The 12,427-nt window shown below is 43.1% G+C and overlaps 1 protein-coding gene across 2 annotated transcripts in view; it reads left to right on the top strand.

Moving 5' to 3' along the window:
• Nucleotides 1-12,427, top strand: part of PRKCB (protein kinase C beta) — a 382,718-nt gene that overhangs the window by 149,282 nt on the left and 221,009 nt on the right. For both annotated transcript variants that reach the window (XM_025370488.1, XM_025370487.1), the window contains exon 3: nt 1,725-1,807. In XM_025370488.1, the coding sequence (XP_025226273.1) occupies nt 1,725-1,807 (83 nt within the window). The remainder of the gene's footprint in view (nt 1-1,724; nt 1,808-12,427) is intronic.

The raw sequence follows: 12,427 nt of genomic DNA, 5'->3' as shown, positions 1-12,427 counted from the left end.
TAAAAAAAAAAAAAAAAAAAAAAAAAAAAAAAGTAACAGATTAGTATAATGCATCCTCATGTGTGCATCACCCAGTTCAATAATGACCTATCATGATTGATTTCTTTTTCATCTGTAATCCTCCCCTTTCTATCCCCACCTTAGCATACTGAATTATTTTAAATTATCTTATCCATAAAGATTTTAATGTATCCTCAAATATAAGGATTCTATAACCAAAAAAGACCATTATCACACCAAATATTTTTAATTCCCTAATGTCGGTAACAATAATTCCCTAATGTCATCAGAAAGTGAGTATATCCATTTCCCTGATTGCCTTATCATTTTTTAAAACTATTAGTTTTTTCCAATTAGAATCCAAACAAGGTCCACATGTTAAATTTAGTTGACATGGGTTGATAGGTGCAGCAAACCACCATGGCACATGTATACCTATGTAACAAACCTGAACGTTCTGCACGTATATCCCAGAACTTATAAAATAAAAAAATTAGTTGATACGTTTCTTGAAATATATGTTTCTCCTCTTATTTTCTCCCCACTTGCAGTCCCCTCTTGTAGTTTATTTGTTGAAGACACCATATTGGTTGCCTTTTTCTCCTACATTCTGGGTATTTGTAGGGAGTGGGTGGTTGCTGATCGCATCCCTGTGGTGTCATTTAATATGTTCCTCTGTGACTTGTATTTTCTGTAAATCTGTAGTTGCATCAAGAGACTTGAACCAGTCATGTTTGATTATTTGACAAGTGTGCTTCATAGGTAGTGAAGTGAGCTTTCCCCTGTAGGCAAGTGGTATCTTTTTGTGACCTTAGCAACCATAGATGATTGTCACCCAGACTGATTGTGTCGCTATGGGTGGCCTTGAGGTTTCCTGTTCTGTTTTCGTTTACTAAGCATGCACTTTAGAAAGGCTCTGAGCTGGTTCCTGAAGCATGGCACTTGTCCTCCAGAAACCCACAGTCTTGAGGTTGTAAAAGAAGATTTGAACACCAACACTGCAAAAGATGATTTGAACAACAACAACAACAAAAAAAGTTTTATTTTGTATACGTTCTTTCTTTGTACCTCCGCCAGAGTGATATAACCTCCAAATAGGGGAGTCATAGCCTAGATGCATTAAATTCACACCAATTCAAATACGTGTATATATGTATTTGCTTGCAAACTACTGAAGTGACAATGTAAACGTTGCTGCCTATTTTCCCTCTCTTCTATTAGATTGACATTGCTTTTGGTGAGATGGGGCATGAGTCCACCATCCTGTTCCCTCTGTTTCCGCATGACCCTCATCGTATGAACACCTCTCTTAAGTGTGATTCTAGGATTTAGAGATACATATTTCTTATGCATTATGCACCTAAACACAAGCCAACTACTTCATCTGGCACCTGATCCAAGAAACAACATTCTGTTCCAAAATCAATAGAAGACCAGGCACTTTAAGGGATCTTCAAGGGAGTGTAATTTTGAGCATATGGAATCTTTCTAACCCTAGCTAACTTTAGAAGTTTAACTCCTATGCAAGATGAAACATCTATGTACCCAAGAGTTTGACTTCAGCAAAGGACAAGCTGAAGAAGCTGACATTGTTGTTTATTTTGGCATAAAGGCTTTACTTGTTGGTGATGTTCAAGTTTAATGATCTCTTCCTTCCTTTCTCTCTCTTCCTCCTCTCCACTTTCCTTCTTCCCTTCCTCCCACCCTGATTTTCTCTTTTGCAGTTTGCTGCTTTGTGGTGCACAAGCGGTGCCATGAATTTGTCACATTCTCCTGCCCTGGCGCTGACAAGGGTCCAGCCTCTGATGTAAGTAATGGGCATCGATCACTTTTCTCTGTCCACAGTCAATACTGCCTTGTGGTTAAATGTGAGTGAGCATTCTTAGACGAGTAAGTGCAGAAGATCTCACTCTAAGGCATGTGGTGGTCCCTATAGCTTTTGAGACAGTTTTCCTTTTAGTGGAAAACAAAACGAAACAAAACGTTTGAGAGAGGGTGTGGCTGGATAGGAAACCAGCTAGTTGGTCTACTATGAGTTTGCTAATGTCTTCACTTTGAAAGTTGGAGCACGGAGGGTGATAGGCAGGGGCTTACTTGGTAGTGTGGCTGCAAAAGGTAGTTTTGGTGGTACTTTACAGTGCACGTTATAACACTTTGTTAGGGTGTTCTTTATTATTATTATTATCATTATTCTTTTGAGACGGAGTCTCGCTCTGTCTCCCAGGCTGGAGTGCAGTGGTGCGATCTCAGCTCACTGCAAGCTCCGCCTCTTGGGTTTACGCCATTCTCTTGCCTCAGCCTCCCGAGTAGCTGGGACTATAGGCGCCTGCCACCATGCCCGGCTAATTTTTTTTTTGTATTTTTAGTAGAGACAGGGTTTCACCGGGTTAGCCAGGATGGTCTCAATCTCCTGACCTTGTGATCTGCCCGCCTCAGCTTCCCAAAGTGCTGGGATTACAGGTGTGAGTCACCATGCCCAGCCTATTATTATTATTTTTTAAGAGACAAAGTCTCTCCATGTTGCCCAGGCTGGTCTCGAATTCCTGGGCTCAAGCAGTCCTCCCGCCTTGGCCTCCCAAACTGTTGTGATTCCAGGCTTGAGCCACTGTAGCCTGCTTGTTAAGGTGTTCTTAATATCAGGGCCCAAGAATGAGGAGGAAATGAATTTATCCTGCTACCGTAAATCTCAAAATATGACTACTGCTAGTGGGACAAGAGATGCTTGTAGGTAAAATGTGCAAAAAATTTGTGTTTTAATCATTATAAATGTATTTTACTGTGGATTGGGAAAAACGTGTCTAGTAATGGTTTTGCACTTATGATAAGGGTATAGAATTTCCTACCTAAGTAAAGGTATTTAGGTTAAACAAAAGATAAATTGATTTGAGGACAATATTAAGTGAATGACAGTAAGGGTGATAAAAGGATATGGCAAAAGTTTTGGTACAAATGTGTTTTAAGTTTGGGATACATTGTTGATTGGCCTACCCAGCAGCCATTCACAAACTTCATCCTTCCGGCGGAGGCTACCTCTCGTGCTGGAAGCTGAAAATGCCTGATACTTCCTTTCCCCGGCTCTCTTGTAGCTGCTGAAGGAGAATGTGACCCAATCCTGCTAATGGAAACTGAGGGGAAGACCTGGGGAAGAGTCTAGGAAAGATTTTTCCTTTCTGATAAGAGAGAAATATCCCTTCCCTTGTCCTCTTGGGCATTTTTGTGCAAGGATATATGCTTGGAGTTGTGGCAGCCCTTTTGGGTCAATGAGGGACATATTGCCGACATCCAGAGCATGGCAGAGTGGAAGATTTAAAAGAACCATGAGTCCGTGATGATGCTGATGAGCTGCTGAGACCACTCACAGTCCTTTTATCCCCAAGCTGGGTAGATGGGATGAGAAGCTTTTGGTTTTTTTTTTTTTTTTTGGCAAAGTCTTATTGTTTGAGGCCTTCTTTTTTATTTTTGTTTTTTTCTCTTTTGAGACAGAGTCTTGCTCTGTTGCTCAGGCCAGAGTGTGGTGGCACGATCATGTCTCACTTAACCTCCCTGGCTCAAGCAACCTTCCACCTCAGCCTCCCAAGTAGCTGGGTCTACGACTGCATGCCACCACACCTGGCTAATTTTTTATTTCTTTGTAAAGATAGGTGTTCCCTATGTTGCCCAGGCTGGTCTCGAATTCCTGGGCTGAAGCCCTCCTCCTACCTTGGCCTCCCAAAGTGCTAGAGTTACAGGCATGAGTCACCGTGCCTGACCCTGGGGGCATTCTTTTACATGCAGCTGAAACTGTCCTAGCTGAGAAGGCTTTCCACCATTCACAGCCTTTCATTGCCCAATAATGAACTGCATTCAGCATACCCCAATGCAACCATCACCCCTAGTTCTCTTACTTTGTTCCTGCTTTGATTCCCCTTCCTGAAATTTCTCCCATTGGCTTTGTCTCCATCACTGGTCCTGTTACCCACTTAGACTTGACAGCTGACAGCTTGCCCAAAGTAAGTAGTGACTATCTTCTGTCATTGAATTTCTTTAGCTCCTGCTGGTCTTCTGCAAATGGTCACCTGCCAATTTGCTGCAAACTGGGGTGGGAGTTGTGTGTCTGTGTGTGTGTGGGGGGGGGGGGGGGCATATCTGTTGCCATAGCAACACAAAGATGCTGGAGCATATGTTGGATATTCTTTGCTTGGAAAATGTGGTAATTGAGGTTAAGAACTCCAAGACACATGGAACAACCAAAGTCCTTGAAAATCTGTTTGCAAAGACAAAGTTTGAGACTGTTTGTCATGTTCTCTCAGATCCTATGCCCTAGCCCTTGTAGTGCAATTTCTTCTCTCCTCCCTAGCAAAACAGGCAGGTAAGTCTGGGGAGACTGCCTGACTCCAGTATGCAGCTCTGAGTGTTCATGTAGACTGAAACTTGATACTCAACTTGCAGCCAAGAAGATGGTGTTTCCAATATTCTATCTATCTGCTGAATGTTTCCGTTGCCTAAGACAGAAACTCAGCTCAAACTGACTTACATGAAAAGGAAAATTTTTGGTCTTTGAAATTGAAAAGGCTTAAGGGTTGACCTGGCTTCAGGCACAGTGAATCAAAGTTCTAAATAATGTCCTCCGGAACTTGTTTCTCCCTTTCTTGGCTTAGCCTTTGTCTGTTTTGATTTTATTTTCAGGAAGGCTTGTCTCCTATGCGAGCATGGTGGCTGCAACACCTTTAATCTTGTATCTTATCAGTGCTGCAGCGCAGTAACAAGAGCTAAAGTCACATTAGACCATGAATCATATATTGCCAGAGAATGGGTTATGCTGATTGGCCAGGCCTGGGTATATGCTGCTGTGATGTGAATGTTTTGTTTCTCCAAACTTATATCCTGAAATCCTAACACCCAAGGTGTGGTGTTAGAAGGTGGGCCCCTTGGGAGGTGGTCAGTTAAGGGGGGAAGAGTCCTCATAAATGAGATAGTGCCCCTATAAAAAAAGACCCCAGAGATATCCCTCACCTCTTCTACCATGTGAGGTTGCAACAAGAAGACAGTTGTCTACGAGAAAGTAAGCTCTCACCAGAGACTGAATCTTCCAGTGCCTTGATCTTGTACTTTCCAGCCTCCAGAACTGTGAGGAATAAATTTATCATTTAAAAACCACTCAGATTTTGGTATTTTGTTACAGCAGCCAGAAGGGACTAGGACAGAAAAATTTTGGCACTAAGAGTGTATAGAGGAACAAAATTTTAAGGATGGGTTTTCTGAATTGGTTTTGGGGATTTGGCAATTGGCTGCCGAGTCTGATTAGATTTAATAATGCTAATTACCCTATTTCTAATAGTAAAGAGAGCATAGATCGTCCACGGCATGATCTGTTTATAGAGATACACAAATTATCTGCATTGAATACTCCTAATCAACCATTTATAAGAAGCAAGGAACCAAGTGATTCCATATATGATACCCAAACACTTTTGGAAAACTAAGGCATATAATGACTTGCTCCTAATGTCTCTGGACAAAGTGGAGAAAGAAAAAGATGAGCTCAGGGATTTGAATTTCCAGCTCAAAAGTGTTTCATAAATGATCTAAGAGCTTCTAGGTGTGCCCTGAAGGAGAGCCTTCTAGCCTGTAGTTGCAGGGCTGAAATTTCTGAAAATTAAATGCACAACCTCATCCTGTAATTGGCTGAATTACAATGAAAATTGAGCTCCCCACGACACAGGGTGTCTGCTGTAAACCAAGGGCAAGGACATAGATCAGAAAAGAATGGGATCCCGTGAGGTGGGAAGACTCTGATGAAGACCCTGATGAAGCTGAGGACATTGAGCCCCTAAATTCTGACGAGTCTTTTTACCAGTGGAAGTGGCCTCCTTACCTCCAGCAAAAGTGCCATCCCCACTCAGGGTGGCATTGGCCTTTCCACCTTGTCTAAGGGAACTCACCCTGCATTGCCCTAGGAAAGAGTAATGGGTTTCTCTGAGGCAGTTCCCATGCCAGACAATGCTGATTCTTCTCAACACCCAATCCCACCACCCCTTCAAGTCCTAGCGGGCTCCTAAAGGTGAGATGCACAGTGTGACCCATGGGGAGGTATGCTATACCCCAAAAGAACTGTTTGAGTTTTCTAATTTATACAAGCAGAACCATAGGGAATATGCATAGGAATGGATATTAAGGGGGTAGGATAATGGTGGAAGTAACATAAAGTTGGATCAGACTGAATTTATTGATAAAAGTTCACTAAGCAGAGATTCTGAATGTAATGTTCCAGCTTAAGGAGTTAGGAAGGGCTCTAACAGTTTAGCTGGTTGGCTGAAACATGGATTAAAAGATGGCCTATCCTGAGTGAGTTGGAGATGCCTGACCTCCCCTGGTTTAATGTAGAGGAAAGGATTCAAAGGCTTAGGGAGATTAGAATGCTAGAGTGGATTTGTCATTTAATACCTGCTCACCCATGCTGGGAAGGTCAGACATACCTTTAAGAAAGGTATGTCTTTCTCAATACTTTGAGAAATAAATTGGTGAGGGGAGCCCCAGCATCCTTTAAGAGCTCTGTGATCCCTCTTCTCTATAGACCAAACCTTACAGTGGGAACCACAGCCACTTAATTGGAAAACTTAAATGCAGTGGGAATAATTGAGTCCTGGAGTATCAGGGGCCATTTGGTGGCACTCAACTGTTCAAGGCAAGGTGGGTGCGGTTACCTTAATGGACCGCAGAGTTAAAACAACAATCAGAATAGCCTGACTCATGCAGACCTATGGCACTGCTTAATCATGGTGTTCCTGGAAGTGAAGTAGGTGGGAAGCCTACTAAATTCTTACTTGATCTGTATAAGCAGAAACATTCTAGGTGAAGTGAACAGAAGTCTAACTTGAATCCTAAAAATAGAGACTCATAGCCCCTCAATCCATTCCCAGACTTGAGCCAGTTTATAGACCCAGAACCCTCTGAATGAAGGGGAGGCAAAGTTTCCTTGAGAAAGTGATTATACTACTAAAAGTTTATCCTGTTAATCTTTCTCCCAGCCTTCCCCAAAGGAACCTACTGCTTTTTATCAGGGTAACTGTGCACTAGAGAAAAGGAAATGATCAGACCTTTTGGGGACTACTGAACACTAGCTCTGAAATGACACTGATTGTAGGAGACCTAAAATGTCAGTGTGACCCTCCGGTCAGTACAGGGGCTTATGGTGGTCAGGTGATCAATAGAATTTTAGCTCAGGTCTGTCTTACAGTGGATCCAGTGGATCCCCAAACCCATCCTGCAGTTTTTTCCCCAGTTCCAGAATGGATAATTAGAACAGACATACTTAGCAGTTGGCAGAATCCCCACACTGGTTCTCTGACCTGTAGAGTGAGGCCTACTATGATGGGTGAAGCCAAGAGGAAGTCATTAGAACTGCCCCAACCTAGGAAAACAGCCAACCAAGAGCAGTACTACATCCTTAGAGGGATAGCAGAGATCAGTGCCATCGTCAGTGACTTGAAAGATGCAGAGGTAGTGATTCCCACCATATCCCTTGTTCAGCTCCCTTATTTGGCTTCTGCAGAAGACAGATGAATCTGGAAGAATGACAGTGGTTAATCATAAGCTTTACCAAGTGATCACTCCAAGTGTAGCTGCTGTATCAAATGTGGTTTCATTGGTTGAGCAAATTAATACATCCTCTGGTAGCTAGTATGTAGCTGTTGATTTACCAAATGCCCCTTTCTCCATCTCTATCCATAAGACCCACCAGAGCAGTTTTATTTCAACTGGTAAGGTTAGCAATACACCTTCACAGTTATACTTCAGGGGTATATCAACTCTTCAGTCCTATGTTATAATTTAGTTTGCAGGGATCTTGATCATTTTTTCCTTCCACAAGCTATGACAACTGTCCTTTACATTGATGACATTATGCTGATTTGTCCTAGTGAATGAGAAGTAGCAACTACTCTAGACATTGGTAAGACATTTGTATGTTGGAGGATGGGAAATAAATCCAACTAAAATTTAGGGACCTTCTTCCTTAGTGAAATTTCTAGGGGTCAGTGGTATGTGGCATGTTGAGATACCCCTTCTAATATGAAGGTAAGTTGTCGCATCTGGGCCCTTCTACATCCAAGAAAGAGACAGATGGCCTTCTGGGCCTACTTGGATTTTGGAGGCAACACATTCCTCATTTGAGTGTGTTATGCTGGCCTATTTACAAAGGGGCCCCAAGAGCTTCTGATTTTCAGTAGGGCCCAGAACAGTAGAAGGCTCTGCAACAGGTCCAGACTGCTGTGCAAGCTGCTTTGCCACTTGGGCCATATGACCCAGCAAATCCAGTGGTGGTTGTCAGTGGCAGAGAGGGATACTGTGTGGGACCTTTGGCAAGCCTCTGTAGGTGAATTGCAGCACAGACATTTAAGATTTTGGAATATGGTCCTGCCATAATCCACAGATAACTAGTTTCCTATTAAGAGACAGCTCTTGGCCTGCTACTGGGCTTTCGTGGAAACTGACCATTTGACCATGGGCCACTAAATTGCCATATGACCTGAATCGCTCATCATGAACTAGGTCTTATCTAAACCACCGAACCATAAAGTTGGGCATGCACAGCAGCACTTCATCATCAAATGGAAGTGGTATGTATGTGATCAAGCCTGGGCAGGCTCTAAAGGCACAAGTACAATACATGAAGAAATGGCTCGGATGCCCATGCTCCCCACTCTTGCTACCCTGCCTTCTCTCTCCCAACTTGCACCTTTGGGCTCATGAGGAGTCAGTTCCCTATGATCAGTTGACAGAGGAAGAGAAGACTAGGGCCCAGTTTACGGATGTTTCTGCACGGTGTGCAGACAGCACCCAGAAGTGGACAGCTATGGCACTGTAGTCCCTTCAGGACATCCCTGACGGACAATAGTGAAGGGAAATCTTCCCGGTGGGCAGAATTTCGGGCAGTGCACCTGGTTGTGCCCTTTGCTTGGGAGGAGAAGTGACCATACATGTGACTATATCCTGATTCATGGGCTTTAGACAATTATTTGACTGGATGGGCAGGGACTTGGAGGGAATATGATTGAAAAAATTGGTGACAAAAAAGTGTGGAGATGAGGTGTGTGGATCGACATCTCTGAGTGGGCAATAAACATGAAAATATTTGTGTCCCAGGTGAATGCTTACCAAAGGGTGACCTCAGCAGTGGAGGATTTTAATAATTGACTGGATAGAATGACCCGTTATTTGGATACCAGGGAGCCTTTTTCCCCAGACACCCTGTCATCACCCAGTGGGCTCATGAACAAAGTGGCCATGGTGGCAGGGATGGAGGTTATGCATGGGCTCAGCAGCATAGACTTCCACTCACCAAGGCTGACCTGGCTACGGCCACTGCTGAGTGCTCAATCTGCCAGCAGCAGAGACCAACACTGAGTTCCTGATATGGCACCATGCCTAGGGGTTATCAGCCAGCTACCTGGCGGCAGGTTGATTACATTGGACTGCTTCCATTATGGAAGAGGCAGCATATTATCCTTATGGAAATAGACATGCTGGGTACAGATTTGCCTTCCCTGCATACAGTGTTTCTACTGAAACTGCCATTCAAGGACCTAAAGCACGCTTTATTCCCTGTTATGAAATTCCACACTGCATTGTGTCTGATCAAAGAAATTACTTCAAAGCCAAAGAGGTGGGCAATGAACTCACACTCACGGAATTCACTGGTCTTACCATGTTCCCCAACATTCTGAAGCAGCTGGCTTGATAGAATGGTGGAATGGCCTTTTGAAGACTCAGTTATGTTGCCAGCTAGGTAGCAACACCTTGCACCTTGCAGGACTGGACAAGATTCTCCAGAAAGCTGTATATGCTCTGAATCAGCATCTAGTATTTGGTGCTTTTTCTCTGCTAGCCAGAAATTTATGGATCTGGTAATCAAGGAAGTAGAATGGGAGTGGTACCATTCATTACCCCTAGTAATTTTACCACCAGCAAAACTTTTGCTTTCTTTTCCCATGACTTTATCTCTCCCGGCGTGGAGGTCTTAGTTCCAGAGGGAGGAATACTTCCAGCAAGAGACAGAATAATGATTCTATTGATAGTTAAGACTGCCACCCAGCCACTTTGGGGTTCTCATGCTTCTGAGTTAACAGGCCAAGAAAGAAGTTATGAAGTTGACGGGAGTGATTGATCTGGACTACTAAGGGGAAATTGGACACTACTCTACAATGGAGAAAAGGAAAAATGTGTCTGAATACAGGAGATCCTTAAAGGCATCTCTTAGTATTACCATGACCTATGATTAAGATCAATGAAAAACTATGACAACTCAATACAGGCAAAACTATGAATGGCCCAGACCCTTTAAGAATGAAGGTTTGGGTCACCCTGCCAGGTAAGGAACCACCACCAGCTGAGATGCCCACTGAAGGTAAAGGGAATACAGAATAGGTAGCAGAAGAAAGTAGTTACAAATACCAGTTATGACCATGTGACCAGTTACAGAAACAAGGACTGTGATTGGCATGAGTACTTCCTCATTATTTTGTTATGGATATGTTTGTGCGTATATATACATATGGTAAGCAGATGTCTTTGTTTTCTTTGCTCTTTTAGTTCTTTGTCATGTAACGTAAGATGTATTGACTTTATATCAGTATTTAAGTAATGTTAATTTTATATCTTAGTATTTAAGTTGTAGGATACCAGGACAAGAGGAATCATTACTCAAGGACCTCATCTCCTTTTCTGGGGAAGGGATTATTGCATTTTCAGTTGTACAAAGTCTAATTGTATCACATCACGTGGAATTATGTCCTTGTTATTCTTTATTTGGAGGTTCTTTATTTAAGGAGGTGTGTATGGATGCCAAGTTGAGAAAGGTGGACTTGTGATGGTTAATTTTGCACATACAGTTAACCTTGACTGGGCTAAGGGGTACCCAGATAGCTTGTAATACATGATTTCTGGGCATGTCTGTGAGGGTATTTTCAGGAGAAATTATCATTTGAATCAGTAGACTGAGTAGAAAAATTGCCTTCATTGACATAGGCAGGCATCATCTAATCTGTTGAGGACCCAAATAGAACAAAAAGCCAGAAGAGGGGTAAATTCACTCTCTCTTTTTGAGCTGGAACATTAATTTTTTCCCGCCCTTGGGTGTTGATGCTCCAGGTTCTCAGTCCTTCATACTTGGGCCAGGGCATACTCCATTGGCACCTCTGGTTCTCAGGTCTTTGGGCTCAGATTTCGAACATTGGACTAAATTATACCCCTGGCTTTCTTGGTTCTCTGGTTTGCAGATGGAAGACTATAGGACTTCTTGGCTTCCATAATTATGTACACCAATTCACGTTATTGGTTCTGTTTCTCTGGAGAACCCTGACTAATACACCGTGCCTACACCTGTAGATGAGGGCCTGTGTGCCCATTCCATGAATTGAGAGTGAGGAAGAGGTAGTTCCTCTGAGGAAGGCTAGAGAAACAGTATTGTGTCCTGGTTAAAATCACAGATTATGGAGCCATAATTCTAGGCTCAGATCTGTGTGACCTTGGACAAATTACTTAAATCCATTTATGCCTTAGATTCCTCAGCTAAAAACTGAATAAAATAATAGTTTCTAGTTGATAGTATTATTATGAGTATCAAATACATACATATCTGTAAAAGCACTTAGGACAGTATCTGGCGCATGGCAAGGGCTATATATGTGATGATGATGATGATGACAATGATAATGAATAACAGTGCACACATGCTGGGCAGCCAGCAAGGACAGGTGTCTTGTCAGACAGACCAGGAAAGGGTGAGGAATGAGCAGGTTCTCTGTCTGCCACCTGGCAGTCCTTCCTAGAATTGTGTAGACTCTGTAAGTGGCATGAGACCCCTGTCTGTATGAATGAAGGAGTGCAGCCATTCATTGCCTTGAGTGTGAGGAGAGCAGGAAGTACTCCCTGCAGCCAGCATGCATAGGATTTGGCAGCCTACCTAAAATGACTCTATCTCTGGATACGGTTCCAAAAAGGTCGGTTGGCACCAAGGATGATGAATTGGTTCAGACACCTGAATTGGCTTGACTCAGTTCATTGACCTTTTCCTGCTCATGGTTGAAGGCATGATTAAAGACCTAGCCACACCTGCTTGCCCACCTGGCCGGACTCTCCTTTAGCTGCCCTTGATACTCATGCAGGTATGGAGGGGTGCCTTCTCCTTCTTCATGACCTTGGAGGAACTGGTGTGCAGCAAGTTCATGAAGCAGAAACACACAGGTGGTGACCTTGGACAAGGCTCCTTCCACGATAGTGGATGTGCTTGGATGCCTCCTCTACCCTCTGCTATTCCAAGCCCATTCTGAACCAGGGAATATTATGGATATTAGTAGAGTTTTGTGCTGTTGGCATTATCCTACAGATATGTTCACATCATATCACACTGAGACAATTTTATGAACCAGGCACTGTACCGTGAACCTAG

This window comes from Theropithecus gelada, chromosome 20 (assembly GCF_003255815.1).
Source record: "Theropithecus gelada isolate Dixy chromosome 20, Tgel_1.0, whole genome shotgun sequence".
In the NCBI taxonomy this organism is placed as follows: Eukaryota; Metazoa; Chordata; class Mammalia; order Primates; family Cercopithecidae; genus Theropithecus; species Theropithecus gelada.
The sequence above is the reverse complement of the archived record's forward strand: the minus strand, read 5'-3'. Positions and strand labels throughout refer to the sequence as shown.